The sequence below is a fragment of the Neodiprion lecontei genome, chromosome 2 (assembly GCF_021901455.1).
Source record: "Neodiprion lecontei isolate iyNeoLeco1 chromosome 2, iyNeoLeco1.1, whole genome shotgun sequence".
NCBI lineage: Eukaryota > Metazoa > Arthropoda > Insecta > Hymenoptera > Diprionidae > Neodiprion > Neodiprion lecontei.
Window position 1 is genome coordinate 19,893,337 of NC_060261.1, and position 26,785 is coordinate 19,920,121.

At 39.1% G+C, this 26,785-nt stretch overlaps 1 protein-coding gene across 1 annotated transcript in view; it reads right to left on the minus strand.

The window, feature by feature from the left end:
• LOC107225548 (sodium-dependent neutral amino acid transporter B(0)AT3) overlaps nt 1-26,785 on the minus strand; it is a 511,620-nt gene that overhangs the window by 130,656 nt on the left and 354,179 nt on the right. Inside the window, exons 15-16 of the mRNA XM_046730574.1 lie at nt 10,583-10,742; nt 10,221-10,484 (exon numbers count right to left, since the gene is read on the minus strand). Coding sequence (XP_046586530.1) covers nt 10,221-10,484; nt 10,583-10,742 — 424 coding nt within the window. The remainder of the gene's footprint in view (nt 1-10,220; nt 10,485-10,582; nt 10,743-26,785) is intronic.

Sequence of the window (26,785 nt, forward strand, 5' to 3'; positions counted from 1 at the left end):
CCTCAGGAAATCTTGAATTATTTAATTGATTAAAATGAGAATATCGAGGCCGAACTTGAGTCAGAGACTCGGAAAAACCAACCTCATTATTTACTCTTGTTCTACTAATTGGAGATTCATCTACTCTCCTAATAAAAGGCACAGACCTTGATTCAGGAACATCCTGGGATCGTCCTGGATGTTGGACCTCCTGAACAGTAGGAACGGGAACAGGAGAGGGAACAGGAGTAACAACTCTGGAACCTCGAGGGCTGACAGCCGGTTCTCCTGAGCCATTCACCTGATGAACAGCCTGAAGAGCTGCCACAGTTGTCCGAAGTAGTTCATGAAGACTAGTCTCGGAACGTTCTTGAGCTTTTCGTTGCTCTTGAAGCAACTGGACAAGTTGTTGTTGTTGTTGTGTAGCAGCTTCTTGTTGATGTCTCATAATCTCTAGTAGGTCGATTTGCGAGACTGAGACCATCGTAGGGACAGGTAAAGAGTCCACTGAAGGTGCAGGAATCGTTTCAGGGACCCGCGGATTCTCCATAACAAAAGGTTCTTCTCCGCTATTTTCCCGACGACGAGAGCGCGTCAAACGACTGCTACTCATAGTTAAAGTTCGCGCACTGAATTGACTCGATCAATAAGAACTCAAGATCCCGCTTCTGACACCAAATGTAACGTTTTTGACGTTACGGAAAATAAAATATGGATCCGCGAGTTTACTTATTATCAAATCAAAAGAAATCAAGAGCGTGAACAAAATATCGTGAAAAATGCTTTTAATGCAAGATATGTGTTTCTCGTTTAAAGTCTGAAACAAGACTGATTTTACAATAATGTTGGTTGGCGCAGCAACCTTATTCTTTTTAAGACATACGAGGTTTATAAACGTCTTTTATCTATGCCGACTACTAGATCATTAAAGAGGGGGCAAAACGGGTGATTTTACCCTTTGTAACAATATATTAAATCAATCAATCAAAAATAATAAAAACACTAAATAAAAGGTCTAGTTGTTCGTATTTGAAATGTATATCATTCATAAATGTAAACGATAAGCTTACCAATTAACCGCATCCATCTGTTCTTCGGATTCTTCTTCATTATCATCTAAATCAATAGCTTCCATATTTTCAAATATCTTGACGTAATAACGTCACGTCTTATAAATTCATACGCAGGCACACAACACACACGTACAATTATACGCACACATTCAACTCTCAGACCAGAAGTAGTGAACTATACAGTGAGACTACGAAGCACCGCACAAAGAGGAGACCCCGAGTATAGGATACGCTGTGTGATGTATTCCATCTCATTCTTTTGCACGTTCAATATATATGTTTGTCTTTTTCTATAACGCCTCAAGTTTTCGTGTTACACTTGATTTTACTCCTCATATAATTTCCGTACCGGGCACTATAACTCAAATCGTTTCTTAAGGAGTAAACTCCAAAAAGTGAAGGTTAATATTCTTCATTGGAACATCATAAACACAGAAACATAAGATAATATAAAAGGTATGTTTCAAAAATTTTCTCTGCAATAATTTTGAAGGCTGTCTTTACTTCCTCGCATTCCTTCTATTCTTCGGTGGTTCGTGTTGTAAATAAGGGTTTCTTGCTTTCGCGGCAGACTGGTCCTTCTACCGCGAAGGTTGAATGTGTTTTTTTTTCATGTTGAAAAAAATTTTCCATGTTCGCGCTGAAACATATGAGACACAGAGAATTTATATTTATCTTATATAAAAGAACTCGAATAAAGAGAAAAGAGAGTTGAGTTAAGAATTCTTACAAATAGAATTCAATTACAAAAAAAAAAAATTTTTAATTTTCAAATAAAGAACTTACCGGGTAATCCAACAATTGATACATAATTGTCCCATTTTATGCTTTTGTCGTATATTCTCTCCACGGCCACATTTTAGATTTTTCTATTGTTCTTCAAAATGATGTTTAAACTCTTGCTTGAGTCATTTGTTTGGTTTTCTCCCACGAACATTTTGAGATCAGTACTCCCGCATTTATTAAATCAAGCGCGGAGGGTATTTTTACAACAGACATCTTTTCAAACGTAGAGCTATCTTCGATGAAATTCGTCTTGCAATGATTTGTTATTTTTTAGTTGCTAAATAACTCGAAATTTGTTTTCCTTCTTTGTTTCCTTCCAGAAGTTTTCTTCTTCTAAATCGGATTTTGTGTCGGATAGGCTTTGGTTTCTTTTACGATGTGAATAGAGCCACGATTATTTTTCGACGTCGATGAGCGATTGCTTGAATTTTTACAATTTACTAACCCCAAGTGTCATTTTTGTGAGCACTTTTCCAGGTTGTTTGACACACAGCCTTTTCTTTCCGACCTTTCCCGATTCCTGAGGATGACTGGTGGCCTTGTTTTGAAGACTTACATGGTAATGATTCAGATAAGACCGTTTCTTTTCTCTCTTAAATGAATATTTAATCCATCTTATTCATGCTTTTCCCAAATTCGCTTAGCGAATTTGGATTGATCTGCCACCACTCACATTTGTCCTCCCAAACTCTAGGGTGTGCTGTTCCTGGAAGAAGTCTTAGATTCAATCACCCATTCTTTTTCCTGTTTCCTGTGCCAATTCTCACAAGAAATCAGCCTTTACCTTGCCTGGTCCCAGAAATTTCCCGGTTACGGTTTCCCGCTTCGACGTACTTGTCCGTGTCTGTTTCTACCGGTCCATCTTCCCTAAAGAGGAATGGATTTCCTTTCCGACGTCGATCCGGATGATCTTTGATTTCTTCAAATTCATGACGATATATAACACTAACAATACTTACCTTTATAAAACAAGGTACACAAATTTTTCAAAATTCAATTTAATGTTCAACTCTCTGTTCAAGGTTTTCCGTGTTTTACCTTGAGACTGTGGGCAAATTCCAAATAGTGAAAAGAGAATCGTTAAATTTTTAGAACCACAGCTCCAACTCACCTTCGAGCACTAACTGTTAGATCACTTCTACAATTGTGTTATCTTTCCTGAGTCGGCACGACTCTTTTCCTTGGTGGTGGGAAAAGTGGGGGGAGTAGTGTTTCGAAGGGTGAAATCACCCGTCTTGCCCCTTTTAACGATCTAGTAGTCATCATACATGAAAGAAGTTTATAAACCTCTCATGTATTTAAAAAGAATAAGGTTGCTGCGTCAACCAACATTATTGTAAAACAGTCTTGTTTCAGACTTTAAGCTGCCATTAAAGCTTTTTCACATTTTATTTGCGCCTTTAATTTGTCTCATTAAATAAGCTCACGAATCCTTATTAATTTTTGCAACGTCATAGAACGTTACAATATATATTATCAAGGTCCGTTCTAATTTTGTTTTTTAGGACGCGATCGACATCTCTATTTCGTTTCTCTTTTTCGATGTTTTTAGTGTAGGGCCACTCTTCGTATTATGGATAAGCCTAAATTGAAATCTGCCAATATTATTTTTTCTATCACACATTCTTGCCATCATCAGCAAGATATTGGGACGTTTTTTTTTTTTTTTTTTTTTTCAATAGATATATTAAAGATTTGTACTGAGCCGAATGTAACGGGTACGGTTTATCTTGGGGCCGGAGCCTATGAGATAAACCCGTTATTTTGTGTTCTTTTTTAAATTCTGATGAAACAATAGATTTATAAGGAACCCCCTCTGATGGGTAAAAGCTGGATCAGCTTATCAGACCCAATAACCCAGGGTAGTCGAATTGTACGGACTTAGGTATCACCAAAGCTGCTTGGATATGTACTTGATGACTCCAACCGAGAGTCAAAACTTTGACATCATATATTTGTTGTTAATACAAAACCTATACGAGTAATATTATTCTTGGATATCAAGGTAGTGAACAAAAAAACACTTTTTTTGTGTTAACGTTTCAGCCCGGATGGGGGCCCTCCTCAGAACAATTTATTTCAGAACATCTGTCACGAACAAAAATTTTAGAATAATTTACAACTTAGTTATAACCAAATTAAATGTGGAAGGTTTGGGTAATAAGCAGTGATGTTTGTGCTGATATGAATGAGAGGAATTACCTGATGATGAACTGACACTTTCAAATAACGAAGAACAGGAACCAACTAGTGTGTGGTGAATGCGTGTTAGAATAACCAAGTAAAACACAAATGTTCATTTTTAAAAAACACTACGACAGCGATACGAAACTCCCAAGCATTCATCCTGGTTGTTAATTGAATAAAAACACACAACGACCGTTTTAGGTTTTGAGTCTGGAGCACTTTTGAACGTGTGGAGCGTCCAGTGTGTAGTGGGGAAAAACCGATATCAGTCATTATCAGAGCAAGCACAGAGTCAACGGGTTCAATAGAAATCAGAAAATGTTAAGACGGTAAAATAGAGAGCAAGCTCAGTCGGTAATAGATAGTTACGATCGGTGTATCACAGAGGTGTAAATAGTACTCAGATGTTCAATATTTTGACTTCGATTGACAGAATTGGGATGTGCAACAATATTGCACATTTTTAACAATAACCTATTCTAATACAATGGTTCAACGTCTTTAATGCTGGCTTGACAATAATTGAATGAACGATCAAATTCGATGGCATGTCTAGTCAGTGCAGTATAAACATCCTCACGTTCATGGATATTGAGTTTATGTTCAGTTATCCTGGTGTCCAGTTGCCTACTTCTTTGACCTATGTAGGACATGTTGCATTGGTTGCCGGGAATTTTATAGACTACACAAGAACGCATACACGGGGGTACAGGGTCCTTACCAGAGTCAAACATAGAGGATAGATCATGTGCACTTTTTCCCACAAATTGGATTTTATACTCAGAGAATATGCTGTTGAGTGACTGAAACAAACCCGCAACGTATGGGATGGTGACAAAATTTTTTTGAATAACTTGTGCACCAGATGCATCATTGTTGTTGTTAGAACTGATCGATGACAAAATGGAATCGTATTCAACCTGTATATGTTTGTTGAGCGAACGAATTGAATAGTCGTTCTTACGTAGTACCTGATGAATCAAGGACATATTTTTGTGACGAAATTCCCTACTTGAAAGTCGAATCGCTCTATCAACCAAACAATAAATCGTTCCAATTTTGTAAGATCGGGGATGGTGAGAATGAAAATTGAAGTACCTTTGTGACCAGGTAACCTTATGGAACCAGTCACTTTTGATGAGTTGGTTCCCACTGACGATCAGAACCTCCGAAAAGCTAATTCAATGATTACACTCTATTTCAGAGGTGAATTTTAATCTCGGATGGAATTGGTTGAGGACAGATAGCATTTCGTCAACTTTATCAGAAGGGACCGCTGTGATTATGTCATCTACATATCTGAAATAGAAGGGAGGCTTAAAGTCCGGTTTTTTAAGACAATATTGTTCGAGTTCATCCAAAACCATATCCGACAAAATTGGAGAGAGAGGCGAACCCATCGGTAAACTATAAGTTTGAGCATAGTTGTTCTGATTAAATTTAAAAATGGCAGCCTTAAAACAGACGTGTAATGCTTTTATGAGTTCATTGAGTGGGACAGAAATCTTGTCCACCAACTGATGCCAACGCTGCTTCACCACGTTGATTGCTAGATCTTGTGGAACATTGGTGAACAATGACACAACATCCAGCGAAACCAACACATGATCATGTGGGAGACGAAAGTTCATGATAGCTTTAACTAGAGCAAAACTGTCTCTGACACGTGACAGAGGCGGGACAAGGTTGTTACCAATCCATTTACTAAGGAAGCGAGCTAGATTGATGGTAGGACTGTCAGTGAAAGAAGCTATAATTCTTACCAGTGTATCCCGTTTATGAATTTCAGGTAGCCCGTAGGCTCCAGGTGGAAAACAATCAGTTTTTGGAATTTGCCGTCTAAGTTGGTCAGAAATAAGTTTACTTTTGGACAAATCCATTGTTAATTTTTTAAGTTCCCGTAGAATTACTTGTCGAGGGTGTGTTTTTGACACACGACACTAAAAATTGCAATCGGTTTTCAATGCTCACAAGCCTTCTCACATTAACAAGCTAGCTAATATTATTGAGAACAAAAAAAGACCTACTTCTAATTCAATCGACTCGACCTTTGAAAATTGGATTGTGAACCGTAGTAATACGGAAATTCCTATCAATGTTGCTGATGTGCTATAAATGGGACCCAAGTATGGCATTCCTTCTGAGTCCCATCGCATTCCAACCAACAAACTTATCTCTGATTTTGAATCCAAGATCTCTTTTATTCCCTCTGACCCCCGCAATATGGCTCGGCTAGATTTTACAAACGCCTTAAAAAAGTTCATCAACACCTCTTTTCTCATTCACTTTGACAAGAATATCCTTGACAAGATCAAAGAAACTAAAATCTTTCATAAACATAACCAGGATTTACTTTTTTTGAAGGCAGACAAGGGCAACACGACTGTTGTTATGAACAATCAAATGTATGAGGAAAAAATGTTGCATCAACTCTCTAACAACACCTACAGAGTTGTTAGATATGATCTTACTTGTACCCTGCAACGTGAAGTTAAAAAATTAACAATGGATTTGTCCAAAAGTAAACTTATTTCTGACCAACTTAGACGGCAAATTCCAAAAACTGATTGTTTTCCACCTGGAGCCTACGGGCTACCTGAAATTCATAAACGGGATACACTGGTAAGAATTATAGCTTCTTTCACTGACAGTCCTACCATCAATCTAGCTCGCTTCCTTAGTAAATGGATTGGTAACAACCTTGTCCCGCCTCTGTCACGTGTCAGAGACAGTTTTGCTCTAGTTAAAGCTATCATGAACTTTCGTCTCCCACATGATCATGTGTTGGTTTCGCTGGATGTTGTGTCATTGTTCACCAATGTTCCACAAGATCTAGCAATCAACGTGGTGAAGCAGCGTTGGCATCAGTTGGTGGACAAGATTTCTGTCCCACTCAATGAACTCATAAAAGCATTACACGTCTGTTTTAAGGCTGCCATTTTTAAATTTAATCAGAACAACTATGCTCAAACTTATAGTTTACCGATGGGTTCGCCTCTCTCTCCAATTTTGTCGGATATGGTTTTGGATGAACTCGAACAATATTGTCTTAAAAAACCGGACTTTAAGCCTCCCTTCTATTTCAGATATGTAGATGACATAATCACAGCGGTCCCTTCTGATAAAGTTGACGAAATGCTATCTGTCCTCAACCAATTCCATCCGAGATTAAAATTCACCTCTGAAATAGAGTGTAATCATTGAATTAGCTTTTCGGAGGTTCTGATCGTCAGTGGGAACCAACTCATCAAAAGTGACTGGTTCCATAAGGTTACCTGGTCACAAAGGTACTTCAATTTTCATTCTCACCATCCCCGATCTTACAAAATTGGAACGATTTATTGTTTGGTTGATAGAGCGATTCGACTTTCAAGTAGGGAATTTCGTCACAAAAATATGTCCTTGATTCATCAGGTACTACGTAAGAACGACTATTCAATTCGTTCGCTCAACAAACATATACAGGTTGAATACGATTCCATTTTGTCATCGATCAGTTCTAACAACAACAATGATGCATCTGGTGCACAAGTTATTCAAAAAAATTTTGTCACCATCCCATACGTTGCGGGTTTGTTTCAGTCACTCAACAGCATATTCTCTGAGTATAAAATCCAATTTGTGGGAAAAAGTGCACATGATCTATCCTCTATGTTTGACTCTGGTAAGGACCCTGTACCCCCGTGTATGCGTTCTTGTGTAGTCTATAAAATTCCCGGCAACCAATGCAACATGTCCTACATAGGTCAAACAAGTAGGTAACTACACACCAGGATAACTGAATACAAACGCAATATCCATGAACACGAGGATGTTTATACTGCACTGACTAGGCATGCCATCGAATTAGATCATTCATTCAATTATTCTCAAGCCAGCATTATAGGCGTTGAACCATTGTATTAGAATAGGTTATTGTTAGAAATGTGCAATATTGTTGCACATCCCAATTCTGTCAATCAAAGACAAGATATTGAACATCTGAGTACTATTTACACCTCTGTGATACACCCATCGTAACTATCTATTACCGGTTGAGCTTGCTCTCGATTTTACCGTTTTAACATTTTCTGATTTCTATTTAACCCTTTGACTCTGTGCTTGCTCTGATAATGACTGACATCGGTCTCCCCCCACTACACTCCGGACGTTCCACACGTTCAAAAGTGCTCCAGACTCAAAACCTCAAACGGTCGTTGTGTGTTTTTATTCAATTAACAACCAGGATGAATGCTTGGGAGTTTCGTATTGCTGTCGTCGTGTTTTTCAAAAATGAACATTTGTGTTTTACTCGGCTATTCTAACACGCATTCACCACAGACTAGTTGGTTCCTTCTCTTCGTTATTTGAAAGTGTCAGTTCATCATCAGGTATTTCCTCTCATTTGTATTAGCACAACCATCCCTGCTCATTACCTAAACCTTCCACATTTAATTTGGTTATAACTAAGTTGTAAATTATTTTAAAATTTTCGTTCGTGATAGATGTTCTGAAATAAATTGTTCTGAGGAGGGCCCCCATCCGGGCTGAAACGTTAACACAAAAAAAGTGTTTTTTTGTTTACGACCTTGATATCCAAGAATAATATTACTCAACAATTCACCAAGGTCAAGAAAAATCGTCTTCACAAAACCTATATATCCAAGATCTTTCCACAAAAAATCTGAGAGTAAAGTAAGCGTTGAACCTGCAGAAATGTATGCCAAGACTGATGAATTAACACACAGGTGGTCAAAGTATGACTTGGAATTATGACATAAACACTAAATTGTCAAAATTCTACGTATCTTATACGGAAATCATGTCAATCGTTGTTTTGAAAAATTAATTATCGTAGAAATCTGTGGGAATCTACATCGCATATATGTGACGTTCAACCATCTAATGGAAGCAGTGAAAATGATGATTATGAAAGCGAAACAAACATGATGGATGACTAGCTTATGCGCGTTTTATCTAAAACTATATACGCATTATGGTGGGCCTTATTTGCCCGATGTTCGATTTTCAATTATGCAACCCCCTCATTTGTTTCTCAATGAAAATCAAAAATTTTGAGCGCAATACGAATGTCCTAACTTGATTTTCACTATCGCTGTACCGGGTAAAGTTTTCTATTTAAAATACATGTGATTATCATCTCCTACTGTTATTATTTTACTGAAACATTTAATCTTTGACGAAAAAAAGCAATTGTTCAATTGATGGGGATCGATAGTACTTTCAAGGAAAAAAAAATGAAAAATTTACTGCCCATTCTATAGCATTTTTACCCTACATGTATGAATATTTGTTTTTTGTTTCATTTGAAAATAGTAGGGAAAAAGCAAGATATCAGTTATATCTGACGTTTTGTACGTATTCAGGTTACCTATAAATATAACATGAACAATTATAGGTTCTAACTAATTGTAAGTCATCAAAAAGATATTTAGGTAACAATCATCAGCTTTTAATTGAAAAAAAAGAAATACATTCAAATAAGCATGGTGAAGATTCCTCAGAATAAGATCTATATATTTAATTTTTTTCGCCTCGAAAGTACTATCGATACCCGTCAATACTGTATAAAATAATTTTTTTCGTCAAAGATTAAACGTTTCAATAAAATAATAACATCAATAGATAAAAATCACTTGTATTTTAAATGGAAAACTTTGCATGAAAATTGGGCTCAAAATTTTTGTTACATTATTTTGAAAAAGCTTAGAGGGCAGCACAATTGAAATTCGAACATCAAGCAAGTAATAACCACCTTAATACTTATCATCGACTTGAATTCCTCAGGTCAGCGCTCGTTGAAATGATGAAATAGCCTAAGCCTTTGAAAAATATGGAACGAGTATTTGAAACTAATTTCGATACTTTACCCAAGAATTATACGTACCTATAGACTGTGTATCTGATATACCGTGAGATTACGTAGATGCGCACCATAAGGTCTCCTAATTATAGACAATTCAGAATACACGAACTCTGAGCAAAACTACGAGTTTCAGATGTTGAGATCAAAGCCGCTACATCGCGGCTGATGTCACTTCAGTGAAACTTGGAGTTACTCAGAGTGGACTTCTACCCTTAGTTGCCTATAATTAGCTGCCCTTGTGGTGCGCATTCACGTTATCTCGTGGAATACGTAGAATAACCAAATTGTTAAAAAGAACTCATTTGTGACTCGTGTTGTTTTCAGCTTACCTGCACAGGGCAACACCAGGTATCCACAATACTGAGGCTGAGATGAGGAATGCGATTAATAACAACGCCCATAATGGCCACTCGTGAATTTCGGTAATACCCTTGCTGGCTATCCAAGCGGGATAACCGCTTCCGTCGACGGCAATCTCTACGAACGATGCCACCAGAATGCTCAACATCGCTAAGGGGCTGAGATACTTCCAGCAGATAAGCCAGTATAGACCTGGACGATTGCCCGTCATAAGTTCAATGTCGTCAGCAAATCTGCGGGTAAGAAAATGTCAATCATGGCATCACCAAAATCGATTGATTACATTTGTATAGTGATTATCGTAAGTATTTGGGATGCCCTCATATTTCACCTTTTCAAACCGTAGACATATGAAACGCCAATACATTCAAAAAATGCAATGATCAGGAGAGGAAAATTTCCGCTAAAGTTGTCGAAGAGGACGAATACATAACTGCCCGCACCGTGAGCAAAGCCCATTGAAATAATGCAACAGGCCAGACAGATCACTCCTGAAAACAGAAAAAATTACCCATTATACGTGCATTATTCTTGAATGGAATCAACAATAGATCATGGATTGGGTTTCACTTAGACATTTTTGATCTTGCCAACACTTTCTGTTTGTTGAGAAAAACAATTGATCGCTCCTAAAAATGGCGTCAACTGCACTTCAGAACACCAAGTATTTTGATAGATTATCTACGAAAGTCACAAAATCTCGTGATTTCCTAATAATACACTGTGATCCGCAAACCAATCGTCGCTCTCCGGAGATTGTGCAGGCAACAAGGATGCACACAGACAAGTTCCAACAAGAGATTAGGTACACAAAAAGACAGATCACGTCATTAGGTACTCGATAAAACTAAAATTAAAGATAGCTATTGGGCGCCAGGTACAACGTACCACGGTAATACAAAATAATACGAGACCCAAATAAAAAATAAAACGTTAGAGAATAAAAGACATTACGTGAAGGACCTGTAAACTCGCAACTTGGTATTGGTGGAGGAAAATGTAGACCGGAAAAGGAAAATCAACCACCCTCTTATAACAGATTATATTTTATTGAAAGTTCCATCTCCGCATACTTATCGACTGCGACAACGCTCTTCTGATCATGGGCCCTTTTCAGCTCTCGAAGATCCTCGTCCTCGTAGATGTCGACTGGCAAGACTGCAGTAAACTTAAAGGGACCTTTGGCCTTTATCACCAATCTCCCGCTTTTCTTCGTTGCTACTAGCATAGCTACCACCATGACTACTTCCGCCACGGCGTAGTATGACGGATTGAATAAGCGAGCATCCAACTTGGCCTGCTGTTCCTGTTCTGCGTCGGTATTACGTTGCGCCTTCCTACGTAAAACTGATATTGGTTGTACTTCGTTTGTACTCCTTTGTAACATTTTTGTCCCGTTTGTACCTCGACTTAAAAAGAAATATAGTATTTTCAAAAAATGACCTGCACCCTACTTTTGAAAATTTGTTTTTTTTCCAACGAGAGCCGCTTCAGAATAGTTTATACCCGTTTGTACCACCTTTCTTCACGTTTGTACCTCGACGCAAAAAAGAGACATTGTCGATTTTTAGAAAAGCCAACTTTTTTGTTCTCAAAGATAATCGGATTCTGCTGACGGGGATCACTTCAGAATCGTCTATACCCGTTTGTAACATCTTTCTTTTAGTTTGTACTTCGACACGAGAAAAGATATAAGTGATTTTTAGAGTTTTTTGAAAACCCAACTTCATTTTTTCGTAGATAGATGTATGAACAATGTTTGAACAACCGCCTGTAAAAAAAAAAAAATTTTGTAACTTCACCCGGATCAAATTACGTTAATACAAAAAAAAAATTTCAAATCATTGCTGAAAATATCGATAAAAGACTTTTCATTCGTTTACTCGCAAATATCGGCGTAGCGGTAAATGCACTACGAAAAATCGGAAAATCAATTTTTATGCAACATACAATGAGCAAAAGATCGCAATTTGCCTCACCTGGCTTCGATATCCCTGTCACAAGTTATTCCTCATTCGAAAAATTTGGAAAGGGCCTAGCCGGGGTTGCATATGGAGAATGTGCACTTGAACCTATGTAGATTTGCTACACGCCACATTTTAGAGTAACCTCAGAAGCCTGGTTCGCCAAAATGTAAAACCTCTATCTTCATTACTATGCTGGAAACTCAAAATAACGTGGATTTCGGTTTTTTCGCGACTCTTACGCCATTTTTACTTCGAAAAATATGAAAAACATTTGAGATTTAGCGAATATCGATATACACACTCGACATTTTTTTTCGTATTCTTCCGTGCTAAACTCGAGCTGTTGATACATCCTCCAGACTTCATATTCCTCTCCCACACTCTTACAAGGAAACGTTTTCAGGTGTCCCCCTCCGATTTCGATGAAACTCTGGTATGTTAGAGAGGGACAAAATCGATGACACACGTATTTTTTTTTATCGGCCCAAACTCATTTTGAAGGGGTGAAACACCCCTCCAAAGTTGACCACCTCCCAAGATGATTTTTCTGTTTTGCACACAAGGAGGGGATTTTGATGACTAATAATGATAGTAATAAATACCTTGTCAAAAATGATGAAAAACACAATTCGAATATTCTCAAGAACTCTTTATTTTAGGGGTTAACTTGTATGTACTAAGTTCATTTTTTACATTAGAAACAAGTTGTTCATCAGAGCTCAATGAATCCAACAGCACTGTGAAGAGCATGCAAGAAGACAGAATACGTGCTTTCGATTTTTTCCCAAAAACTGAATTCTTATCGACTTTTTTCCCAATATTGCGGATTATGTCTAGTATTTAGCCATGAATCATTGAATAACATTGTTTGAGGCTCGCATTCATTCTGGAATCGCTCTCTTATCATTTTACTGTTTTATCGTTTTTTTTCAAGAAACGCAAATATTTTTCATTTCAAGTAGACTGTCAACTACTCGAAAATTCGATGTGTGTCATATGTAAACATGTCATATCTCTACTTGAATTGATTCTACGGCAGAAGTATTTTTTTAACGATTAAGCGTATCTTTCGGATATTTTCAATATGAAAAGTCGTGAGACCGTTCAGTGCTTGTTGATACGTTAATAACAGAACTTCGAGCGGTTATTGAATTTCTTCTCACGTTTACAATGGAAGTGAATCCAATAAACGTTATTGAACTTCTGTGGGCAGTATTTCAAGTAATGAATATACCCGAGTCCCCGTTAACAAATGATGAACGTGAAATAGTATCGAACTTCGAAAACATTTTATTACAAAGCATGACAGAATATGATAGTGTGGAAATGATTTAGGAAAATTCTCTTGTCTTTGAGGAGCCCTACAAAAATCTTGAAACGTTCGCAGTGGAAGATGCAGATTTTCAGGTGCCTTCCGAAGAACCTGAAGATAGCTGTTCCGAAGATGACGAACCTTTAAGTTTCGATTATAAAAGAAGAGCTGTTGAATATTGGAGAAGTGCAAAGACGAAAAAAAATCGCTCAATTGATACGGGTCGTTATAGATATAAAAAAGTCAAATCAGTACGACAATTGCGTCGTTGGGCACACCAAATCAACCAGGGAGGGACATACATGGAAAAATTGGCTCGCATATCAGAGTATACATTGCAGAATATGAAAAATGCCATTGACGCAGGCTTGATTGTTCATGATACAGATCTGCGAAGATGGGCTTTACAGGCCCAAGGACTTATCAGTCAAAAGGATTTTCGATTCAAAGCATCGCTTTTGATCGAAGATCTTTCGATAGAAGATCCATCGCATTACTAGCAGAAAAATCAATAAATTCGTCACGCGAAAATCAGTGGAAAATAGTGAATATTTACACATGAGTGCTGAAGAATTTTTGAAAAGAGTTGAACCTTATATTTCCGAATATGGATGACAAAATATATATAATTCTGATTAGAGTGGTTTCCAAATAGAGATCCATTCTGGACGAACGTTAACGGAAGAAGGAACTGAACAAGTGTCGTGCATAGTACGATCAGTAACTTCAACAACGCACAGTTATACTATACAGCCTACAATTTCAGCGGACGGAAAATTATTATCTCCTTCATTTGTTGTTGTGAAATAACCATCCGGAACGTTCGGACCTATAGTTGAACAACATTTATTCAGACCGCCAAATGTTTTTATCACAGCTTCCAAATCAGGAAAACTTACTTCAGGTATAATAATTCTTGTTTCGCGCTGCATATATTAAAACGGTATTAATCACAATGATTCATTACAGAGCATTTCAAGATGTGGTTAGAAGAAGTGTTTATCCCAAAAGTGGGACCGAAGAGTCTACTTCTAATTGATTCTTGGAGTGGGCATTGTTCTAGAGTTATGCAAGAGACAACACCCCAGACAAAAAGTTGACGACTTGATTGATACCGAAAGGAACCACTGGAAAAATTCAACCTCTCGATGTTTTCGGGTTCCGTATATCGAAAAAGTATATTCGTCATTTTTCAGACACCCTAGTTCTTCTTGATTATGATTTGAATTTACATTTAAGGAATAATACTAGAAAATTACAGTCTTTAGTTCATAACCAACTGTCATCTCCGCGATATCATAATTTGTTTCGTTATGCGTGGCATAAAAGCGGGTTTATTGCAAAGAAACTTGATGAATTTGATAACCCCGTCAATTTTGCATTTGGACAGTCATCTCATCCGAATTGTGAAATTGAAGGTTGCACGAATGTCGCAGTAATCAGATGTTCTTGGTGTAAAAAATCACTTTGCCTACAGCTTTTTTGTGATAAATATCATTATTGTACCGACTATCATCCATAAAGCAATTCATAGATAAACTTGGAACTTGTTTTTGTTTAAAGGGTGTGGCCACGGTAGAGGAAGTAGAATCATGTGCATATTCAACAATTTTGTATTATATAAAAACGTAATTTATTTACAAAACTATTTACAGGTGTATTTAGTGTATGAATCAAAGTAACAAAAAAAATTTCTTTATTAATTTTTTCAATGCAAAATGGCTAATAATCACTACTTGTTTTTTGTTTATTTTTTTCCCAGCCCTTACCCCTCAAATATCTGTGCCATAGAATTAATTCAAGTAGAGATATGACTTGTTTACATATGACTCACATCGAATTTTCGAGTAGTTGATAGTGTGCTTGTAATGAAAAATATTTACGTTTCCTGAAAAAAAATGATGAAACAGTGAAATGATAAGAGAGCGATGCCAGAATGAATGCGAGCCTCAAACAATGTTATTCAATGATTCACGGCTAAATACTAAACATAATCCGCTATATTGGGAAAAAAGTCGATAAGAATTCAGTTTTCGAGAAAAAATCGAAAGCACGGATTCTGTATTCTTGCATGCTCTTCACAGTGCTGTGGGATTCATTGAGCTCTGATGAACAACCTGTTTCTAATGTAAAAAATGAACTTTGCATATACAAGTTAACCCCTAAAATAAAGAGTTCTTGAGAATATTCGAATTGTGTTTTTCATCACTTTTGACAAGGTATTTATTATTATCATTATTAGTTATCAAAATCCCCTCCTTGTATGCAAAACAGAAAAATCATCTTTGGAGGTGGTCAACTTTGGAGGGGTGTTTCACCCCTTTAAAATGAGTTCGGGCCGATAAAAAAAAATACGTGTGTCATCGATTTTGACCCTCTACAACATACCAGAGTTTAATCGAAATCGGAGGGGGACACCTGAAAACGTTTTCTTGTCAGTATTTCGGTGTTCTTGCGTTGACTCTTCACGAATGGTCCTAAGGTTAGTGTACCAGTTATTGACCCTGTTCCAATTATTGACCTATTTTGGTTGTATCTGGTTGATCCTTAGTTCCAAGATTACAAGAAAATAAATTTGTAGTGTCTAACCTTCTAGCAATTGGTTTTAGTCATCGAGAAATTCACAATTTGTGCTGTAAATTTATTATTTTGTAAAATCAAAGGGTCAATAATTGGGTTTGAAGTTGTGAATGACTAGTACACTTACCTCACATGAAATAAATGTATGGTATGAAACGGTCGTGCAACCTTCTCTATTGGGTGCACGAAGCCTATTTTTTTCCGATGCGGATTTATAGTATAAACAATTTAGACACACTTTTGCGTATTCGAAAATAGACCTACACATGCCCTTAAACCAGTAGTTCCCTCTGATTTTTTTCAGGGTATTATCTAACGCAAATTGATCCTGATGTCCGTGACACAGTTTTACGACATTGAAACACGAGACTTGCGGCACTAACTCTCTAGTATTCTTCTCTTATTCTCTCCTTCAGTACGTCTAAAAACTACACCGCCCGTGAGGTCGAATTTCTTAAACTATCGTTTCATATCTGACTGTACTTGCCCAGCTTCAAGTATTTTCCGCGTGACTTCTATATCGGGGTCCTTTGCATTTGTACTACTTTGATCCATTCATCCTCAGTAACGTCTATCGACAGATAGACGACAGGATATCGGCTCAAGCAGTCTACATGCGCGTCTTGAGACCTTGGCCTATATGTATACGATGTCAAATCCGTAGTCCTGCATATACACTCACCATCTGACAATTTGGAACTGGATGTCCCTTTTGATGGAGGTCACCCGCATTGCAATACAGTCAGTGACCACTGTGATGTGGATCCCTAGTGGGTGGATTCAGTACAGCTTATGCGCCTTGATCACCGCCAGGGCTTCTAGATCAAATTAATGGTAGTTTGTTTCCTCTACCGTGTTTTTTACAACTGTGATACGCAATGACCCGTTTTTCGTCCTCTTTTTTTCGTATAAGCATTGCACGTAGTCTTATCGAACTAATATCAATATGTACTTCTGTGTGAAGCGTAGGGTCGACAATTGCTAAGATTGGTCTTTTTGTAAGAACCTTTTTTAACTCATGCATAACGTTCGACTGTTTTGGGCTCCAAATCCATCATACGAGTACATCTTTCTACAACAAATCTGTTGATGGCACAACCAGTCGGGCGAAATTCCTAATAAATTTCCTAAAAAAACCTGCAAGCCTTAAGAACGATATTACACCTGTTATCTCAGTCAGTTCTACTGCCTTTATCACTGTTGCAGTTTTATATGCTCCTGGTCGCACCTACTCTGCTGATATTTTCCTGTCTAGATAATATAATTGATCGTTGTTTGGAGGAATGTACATTTCTTAGGGTTGAGCGTGAAATTGTATTTCTTCAGAGCTTCCACGACTAACTTGAGATTCTGAAGTGCTTCGCCAGTATTGAAATGTCATCAACGTAAACTAAAGCGATGGTAAATCGCAGATCACCCAGACGCATATTTATGGCCTTTTGAAATACAGCGAGTGACTGTCGCGTATTATATCATAGGCCTCTAACTTTTCAACGATCTCTTTAATTTTCTTTCGTTATTTATGAGATAACTAGGGGGTCCGTAGTGTTTTGGTTCATCAACCAATAGCCTTATTTTCATTTTTACCGTTGACGATAAGTAGCACTGTTTCCGTTCATTGTCCACTTACACCACACGTACTTGATAGTATATCCCAATTTCGATCTATGAGAGACTATATTTTATTCAAAGTTAATTACACATGTTTTATTATCATCAATGAGAAAAAATAGCAGATTTGGCAGTTCCAATGCGCTTTACGTCTTCCTTCTAGAATAGTCTACTTTCAAGCCCGCGTCCTAAGGCCTGGCAAGGGTATCCTCTTTTGCTTGTGTTCGCTGACGCGTCACTCTGGGCATTCACAGCAGTTGAGAATGACCACATGGCCCTTGACTTCTTGGAGATGAGGTCCAGAGACATTGGGAAATAGCCGGTAAAATCTCCTTACACTCCTCTAATTGCCAAATTATGTACAATAGAATATTCAATATAGCTTTAGAGATAGCGGTGAAGGCAACCCTCTTCTGGATGAGACTCCGCAAGCTCATGAACCGGTTACCGCACCGTCAGCGGCCTCTATCACTCAACTTCATCATCCAAAAACAACAAAAGGCTGCCACCGTTCACGAACTGCAGCCTTTGGAAGCAGCTGAACAGCAGCGCGAGGCGGCCGAATGTCAACACCAAGAGCTTTTCCAACTGTTAAAGGTACAAAAATCGGATGCGTGACCTGCTGTAGGCCACGTTGATTGGTCTACAAGCCGATAGAAGAAGGGATGAATGTGTGAACGAACCTCGAACCCCGTATTCCTCTCCTGGTTCCTCTACCGCTGTTCAGATAGTACACGATCCAGGTCACGCTCAAGATAATTCAAGGTCTATTGTTTTAATTATGAAAGTGGATAATTAACCTATTTGTAGACCTAGAGTTAGAGAAGAGGTTGTCGGTACGGACAGTATCCAGTGCTGCCATCATGTCAATTTTCTATATCTAGCCATACGATGGCTTTCAATGAAATCGCATAATTTGTCTACGAGGCCATGCGGCGGAAATTGATGCATTTAATCTAGGTAAATTTGCCTTTCGGTTTTCAAAGAATACACCCCACGTCGAATACGTCCCAGCAAGTGGGATTACATTTTTGAACTGAGTCTGGGAGCTGAAATGCACTTTTTTTCTCAAAAACATTATCCTTCACTATTCGAAACCAGCTTTCTATGGTAGCATTAAGGTCGACGCGCATTGCACCGCAGCGAATGGTAGCGAACCGCACTGAAGGGCAGCGAGCTTATAAAATTGTGCGCGCACTTTGCCGCGCCGAACAGCGGCGATCCCCGCTTAAGAGGCCAGAAACCATGCCAGATTGTATAATATAGGGACGACGCGCGAAAAAATTTCAACTCCGCTATTTCAACAGGCCGTAGCCGGATTAGTATGTGAAAACGACCTTAAAAGGGATTCGACCGGGGCTTGCACTGACATTTCTGTCACGGAAAAAAAATTTTACCTATGTTAAAAACTCGTAATTCAGATCTTACGTAAAAAAATCTCTTCCGTGTTCCTAAAACTAATTTAAAAACCGTCGAATATAAGCAAAAGTTTCTGCACGGGTAGCTTTCGATCATGACGTTGCGAAAACAGCTAATCATTGCCCAAAAATGTATGTGACTGTTACGTGGGGGTGAGAGTGTACTGATCGGTGGTAGTTGATGATCAATGAATAATCAAAGATGTTCCCACGTAACGACAATGAATAAGAATTAAAACTAAGAAAGACTTACCTTTCGATAAGCCGGTAATTTGTAGGATCGTGTTGCTATAGTCCTGTACAGGTCTGTGAGGTTTGTTCAAATGATTGAGGCTAAGTTATAATAATAATAATGGGAAAATGTCGTCCTTCAAAATAAATGGTTTGAAATGATTTAGCTGGTAAAAGACAAGATATATTCTGTAACGATTTGGTAATTGAAATGTTGGTAACAATGAATGATGATAATGTCGTAGTGGCCGAAAGTAAAAATTTATAAAGTGTTTGAATTTATACTACAATTCACGCTGACGGACGAATCTATATTCAAATGCAGAGAAGCTGCGGAATCACTAAATTTGACCGTTTGCGTGTTTGAGCAAATTGTGTGTTATTCTATTCTAGGTGATATTATTATTTGATACCAAGAACGTCTACTCTGAACGATGGTGATAACTAGCTGGTCGTGATTTTTGTATCTCTCTTTTTAGATTAATGCGTTTGATCTAATTGTGGGTAGTGAAGCTAGCCGCCAACTCTAGTCTTACTTTTGAATGGGTATTACAGTAGTTTTGATCAAAAAGGCGAAAACAAGAATTCGTTCAATGTCGAAGATTAGCAATCTCATTGACTCATCTTCAGATGTGTAGTTCGAGCGAGATTGAGAGCCGTCGGATCGTGTCGGTCTGCGTCAGTAGAATTCTGGACCAGGGCCTCACCTCAAGTTCGGAAGAGTTGATGAATCAACTAATGTTGAACGTCGGGCACTTAATCTTTATGGATTTAGAATGATACCTTGCTATCAAAAGCTATGGTTGAAAGTGTCAATTTGTTGACTTTGATATATGTTGAAAGTGATTCCAAAGATTATTTATTAAAAATGATAATGTAGTTATTATTATTAGCACTTAAAATTACCTGATTCGGTTGAATCAGGGCCGACCTCAATTTAATTACGGAAAACGGAATGGCATAAGAATGTATATTCTCGAAATGATGTGATTTAGTAAAGCACAGAAAAGATGGAAACGTAAAAGATAGTGAGTCTTTAGCAGATAACAGAATAACTGAATGCGCCAATTTGACGAATTAGCGCGAGACTTTAGGCCGGTCACAACTAAGATTTTCCGAACGCTACTATTGCTCAAGAAGGGCTAATACGGGTTGACGTCCACGCACCTCGCGACTCAACAGACGAAAGACGCGGCTTCTTGGGCCTGAAGGTCCAAGGAGCTGCAGTTGTAATAAGTTACAACGGTAATTAGCCAATGAGCTGCGAGGGCGACCTCCCGGTGCCCGAATCTACACGGTCAGCGTTACTTCACGCTCTTTGACGGTGTTCCGACGATTCTCAATCTCGTCGGTGACATACTAAAAATATGAACAAGAGATATTTACGTACAACGTTCACATATTCATCCATACATCTTAATAGGTAATCTATTTTAATTTAGTTCACAATGGATGAATAGTTTATGCTGAATATTAATGATAATTTTGGCTTAAAAAGAGAGGTATTATTAGGCTGAGCTCCGCTGTTACTAGCTCAGCAGTCTCCTATGTTAGTTCTTGGTACCAGCTATAAGAAAAAAATTTGAACCTTATACTGGGGATCATTGTTGGTCTCTACGTGACTTTTACCAGGAGGGGTGGAACTCGCCGTTATTAGAATATGAGATTTTGATAAAATAATATCTGTGCATTGAAGAAATCAAAGAAATGAAATGAAATGGAATTTTGAAAAAGGTACGCCAAGGTGGTACGTCGGGGCGTAACATGACTAAATTTGTAAAGCACGAAAACATAGTGAGAATATCGAAATATGCTGCGTATTGAAGCCGGGTAGTACACGCACAAATTGTCGCAGCGGTTCGGCGCGGTTCGCTGCTATTTGCTGCTGTTCGTTGCGGTTCAATGCGCGCACTTTCATAAGAAACCATGTCTAGATAAAAATTCGCTGCCGTTCGCTGCGGTGCAGTGCGCGTCGAACCTTACTGTTTCTATACAGACCGAACTTGCTAATAACAACGGCTGACCAGAGAGCATAGTAGAGTTGAATGAACTCCATTGAATAAACTATAAATTCATAGTAGTAATATTCGTTTTCATAAATATACCCCTTATCATCATTCACGTTAGCGTCGTTTTTTACCGTACCGTATATATTTTTGAAGGAAGAATAAAATGGGGATGTGTGTTGCGAACCGCGAGATTCTTTGATGTCAGAAAGAATTTCATCTTCGTCGCAACCAGGATCAGGATTTTCGTCAAGATTTTTGTCAAAATTAATGAATTCTGTTGAACTTGCTATGATATCGGTCATTGCGTTGGATTTTTTGTCGATACCAAATACCAGAACGGCTAGTCGAAAAATATCTCCCGCACTTTTAATATCACAACAATGGATCAATTTGGCAATCAGCTTCAAAGCTACGAAGTGCTGATCGTTTCGTGTCAGCAAAGTCTTAACCTTCTTCATCACTGTACGCAAAAGGTGTGAAGAGCATATGTGGACTATTGTCAGATAGGGACTTGTATCGCAGTTGCTGTTTACCCATTCGTACATAATATCCAGATAGCGGAACAGTGGAATAACGTTGAATGCTATGATTGCGGATTGAATCAGTTCAAGGCTGAACTCGGTTTCGATTTTGTGGATGACGATGTTGCGATCAGTCACTACTTTCATTGCGTGAATTAGAAGCGACAGAAAACGCGTAATATATGGTACGTTGTGGGCGCTAGAAATGAACTCCGCGACAGGTAATGTACCACTATCGTCATTGCTTGGTATCACTAGCGCGTAGTAGTACACCGTCTTCGATGTGTCAAATGGTCGTGCCACAATGTAGCCCGTTGCGTTCAAGTTACAGAATACCGGCTTTTTTATCGACAATAAGTACTTAAGTTGTTGTTCGGTGAAAAGACCAACATGTAAGGATTGAATTGAATGTGCCTGTATATAACCTTTGCAATGATTTCTAAGCCATAATGCTTTGAATTGTATGGTCAATTTCCTCAAATGCTCGGTCACATCCGGGTCTAGATCACCCTCAACATTATTCGCGCTTGAAATTTTTTGCATAGTTACCAGACTAGGTGTATCGTTCAAATTTCCTGCTACCAACACATCTTCCCCGGCCTCAGACAGCATACTATACATTAAGCAGCTTGGCGTCTGGCTTCTTAATTCGTTCGCTATTTTCTTCCTTCGCTCTGATCTAATAAAGCGACGATATCTTTCTTTGCCATCGTGAAATATATCTTTGCTCTTGTATACGTGAACTTCGATCTGGGTAAATTGTTGTAAAATCACAGACATCGCTTCAAATATAAATGACGTAAAAGAACTGTTTTCACATTAAGTAACAGCATTAAAGGATGGCAGTCGTCGATTTGAGGTATGACATTTGTGCCACTGAATCGCTAAAACACGGTGGGGGTATTGCTGCTTGAAATATTCGTTCAAGGCATCAGACCATCCGCGGTTGAGACGAATCTCACCAGTCCAAAAATTTTCCCAGAACTCGCGTGGAATGATCATACTTCCGTCGCAAATTTTTCCCGTTACAGTTTTGGCAACAGGGTCGATGGCGTTCTCCTTGACGGCGACCATAGCATCGTGCGACGCTCGCGAGGAAATCTCTTGCGATAAGGAATCAGTTGAAGATTGATCGAAATCATAATCAATATCGTTCCCGTTCATATCATCATTTGAGAGATTCTCAGATGAATATTCACGGTTGAAATGAACTACGTTTCCGATCGGTGAAGCAATCTCATTGTTCCCGTTAGATTCGTTATTACAAGTATTCTCAATTGACAATAGACGTTCGTTTTTAAATTCAGTAATATCAGCCATGATAACATCATCGTCGATACCTGGACGTACAGGCTCCTGAAGTACACTTGGTAACATTTCAGACTTTACGGTTCTCGTGAAATTATATGATAGCGTATATTTTACCTTGTCAAAAAAAAAAAAAGACAGACAGCCAAGGTTGTCCCTGGTCTGCAGGATCGGCGTTGTGTTTGGGTCATCAACCCAAGATGAGAAGTGGGAAGGCGACTCTGTTTACTTCGAGTTCGTAGTCAGAAGGGAGCACCGGGAAACCCGTGTCTTCAAACGGGTGACATACATCTCACTCTCTTGTCTCCGATCGGTAGCAAAAGCGACACAGCTTTTGTCTTACGTAAGGGAGCATAAGGAGGAGGTGCTTGTTCATAATCCAAGGCAGCTTTGGTATCGCCTAAGTCCGTATAGCTAACTGATTCAGGGTATTTTTGGGTCGGAAAAACCGACCTTCCTTTTGCCCATCAGAGGGGGTCCTTTATATTATCGATATTCACCTTAATTTCAGGGGTTGAGGCAAAAGAACTTCAAATAACGAGGTTTTCTCATAGGTAAAAACCTCAAGAAAACCGCACACGTTACAACCTAGTGGATACCGCACTACTTTTGGCCGCGTTGACGGAGTGACGAGGAAGACTAGTGTTGGAGACGTCAAGCTTGCGTAGCGAAAAAAGGCCGTCTAAGCAAAGGATGCAGTTCCATACAAGTTTACAATGTTGGAGATCCTTTCGAGAGGGTAGCGATGGACATCCTCAAACCTCTTCTGGCAAACTAATGAGGACAAAGGTATGCCTTGGTGGTCGCCGACTATTTTACTAAGTAGCTCGAGGTGATTCCCTTCACCAACCAAGAGGCTTTGACTAACTCAAACGATCGTAAAAGAGTTTGTCTACCAGTACGGAGTACCTTCGCAACTGGATACCGATAGGAGCCAAAATTTCGAATCGAGCTCAATGAAAGAGGTTGCCCGGGGCTCAGTGGGTAAGAAGATTCGAACGACACCTCTTTATCTTCAATTCGACGGTATGGTTGAGCGCCTTAACAGAACTCTGCATTAGAGTTTGTCATTCTTCGTAGACAGAAACCAAAGAAACTGAGACGACTGGATTTCCCTTTTCTTTTTGAGTTATAGGGCCGCAATACCCAAGAAGACGAAGCTCATGCCCACTGCCATGCTCACTGGATAGAATCTTTGCCTTCAGTCAGATTTCAAGAAAGACCCTCCTTTGACACAAATTAGGTTGCAAACAGATTACGCCGACCTTTTACAACAACGCCTGAAGAAATTCATATATTTTCAAGACATAAGATTTCCTCAGCTTCACACGTTCAAAGCTCGCTATGATTCAAGAGCCAGAAATTCAACTCTTAATCCGGGAGATTCTGTTTGGTCGATTCAACCATGAAGGCAGAGAGGGCGATATCCGAAACTGGAAAGTAACTGAGAGGGCGCTTATTTGGTAATAACCTGGGTCAATGATGTCTTGTATAGGATCTGGAGGACTACTCACTCGCGCCAGAAGTTCGTTAACCTCGATCGACTGGCTTCGTTTGAAGATAGAGAAAATGTAGAGGTAGCTCTCAAAAACCTAACGCATATTTTCAAGTGAGATCGGTTCTGCTGTCAACTTCAGAGGAAATTAACTCCCCCTACAGTTGTCAGCGATTGGAAACGTAACCTCCCTTTTGGAATCTGCCCTGGTGAATCGAGACCTCTGACGGTTATCATTAAAGGAAACATCAGCTGTGGCAAGACGACTTTCACCAAACGATTATTGCCTGATAACCGAGATTGTACGCTGTTAGAAAATCTCGAGGAGTATTGAAACGTCACTGGCGTTAACCGTTTAGATTTGATGCACAAGGATCCGGATCGTTTGTGTTTCCAGTTCCAGCACCATATTCAAATGGTTATGCTCGATAGACATCTTCAGATGACCTCCTAACCCGTCAAAGTATTAGAGAGATCTATTTTCAGTAGCGATTGTTTCATTGAGACACATCACAGAATAGGAAATTTCCGCAACTTTGGATCTCATTTGCTTAGGAAAAATTCCGCTCTTCTCGTTCAAACATTTGAGCTTAGAGTAGACTTAATTGTCTACTTGCATGGTTTTCCCAAAACCTCTTTCGCTTGGGTATGTACCCACTCTTGTGAGGAAGAATGTGGAGTTACCATGAAACTGCTTGGAGCTATTCATGATGTTCATGAAGATTGGCTGGTTAGCCATGTCTTTTTCCTCACCTGCTTCCGTTTTGGTTATTGATATCGAATCTAAGGCCGACTGAGTTTATTCGGATTTTTGTCATACCATGACGCAACGAGTTCAACCTTCATTGGATTACGCTGAACAAATTGAACTTAATTGAATGACGAGAAACACGATTTAGGCAATTTTCATATTGATGCAAGCACAAAGAATGTCGAGAAAATAAAATAGCTAGAATCCAAATAAGAAACACAGTGGTTCTGCAATTCGCTTCAGCGCGTGTTTAACTTTGCCACAGTCGTCGCAGAATTCTGTTTGACGGCAGGCCACTCGAGACTTTTTGCATAAGCGGCAGTTGTATCTGGTTAGTGCACATAAAATGTACATTTTGGCGTCGCTAGATGAGCCAAAACAGAAATAGTTCTGAGTGACTTTTTTTTGCACCACGTCTTCAGTGAAAGAAGAGGAGTTGAACTTATTGAATTATAAAGCACGGTACATAAAGATATGGCTTGCCTTTCTCTACGATTTTGGAAACTTTAGTACATTGAATGAGAGCCCATTCAATTCATTGAACATTAAACAACGTTTCAAACGCCGGTTGGGGCATATGTTGTGCGTTCTCCCAATTAAAGCGCGTTGCCAAAATAACCGCTTCCAAGAAGGAATGCTCGACCGCCAGATCAGCCATACTCGTTGAGGGACCTCTTTAAAATGACTTGTTTTTTTTTTCGTTGTTATGCGGTTCCGTTTTGATCTGGTCTGAGGCCCCGGGAACGATTGTGGAGTTGTACAGGCTCGTAAGTGCGCGCTTTGACGGACTTAGTGCGTAGATAGGTGACCTGCTGGTGCTGCAAAAGCAGCTCGATTCGAACTCCGCAAGAATCGGTCAGCTGGAGCAGAAAAATCAAACACTCCGCAATGATATCACTGCGATGCAACAGGCTTAGGCCAGCGGTCAGGCTGAATTTCATCGCGCTTTATCACTAGTACATGCAGCCGAACTCAACATCTCGGGTGTGTCGTGTGACTCTGAGTAGGCCCAGTGTGCCGTTATCAGGCGAATACGGATGGTGATCAACACTACTATTGTCGATAGTGATATCATGTCAATTCGGTTTCTCATCGCTCCGGCCAGGCTTCATAAAGACACCCCGTTACCACTGGTGCTGAAACTGCGTTCGTCGCAACTACAGACGCGTGTGCTCACTGCCAAGAAAACTAAGGAGCGCCTTTGCACCACCGATCGAGCTTAGCCGCTGGTTGGCTCTGTTCACACCATTGTTATGAATGAAGCGTTTCCCTGTAGACTTCACAAGCTTCTAGTCGCGGCAAAAGGCAAAGGCTGAGGCGAGGGCCAATGG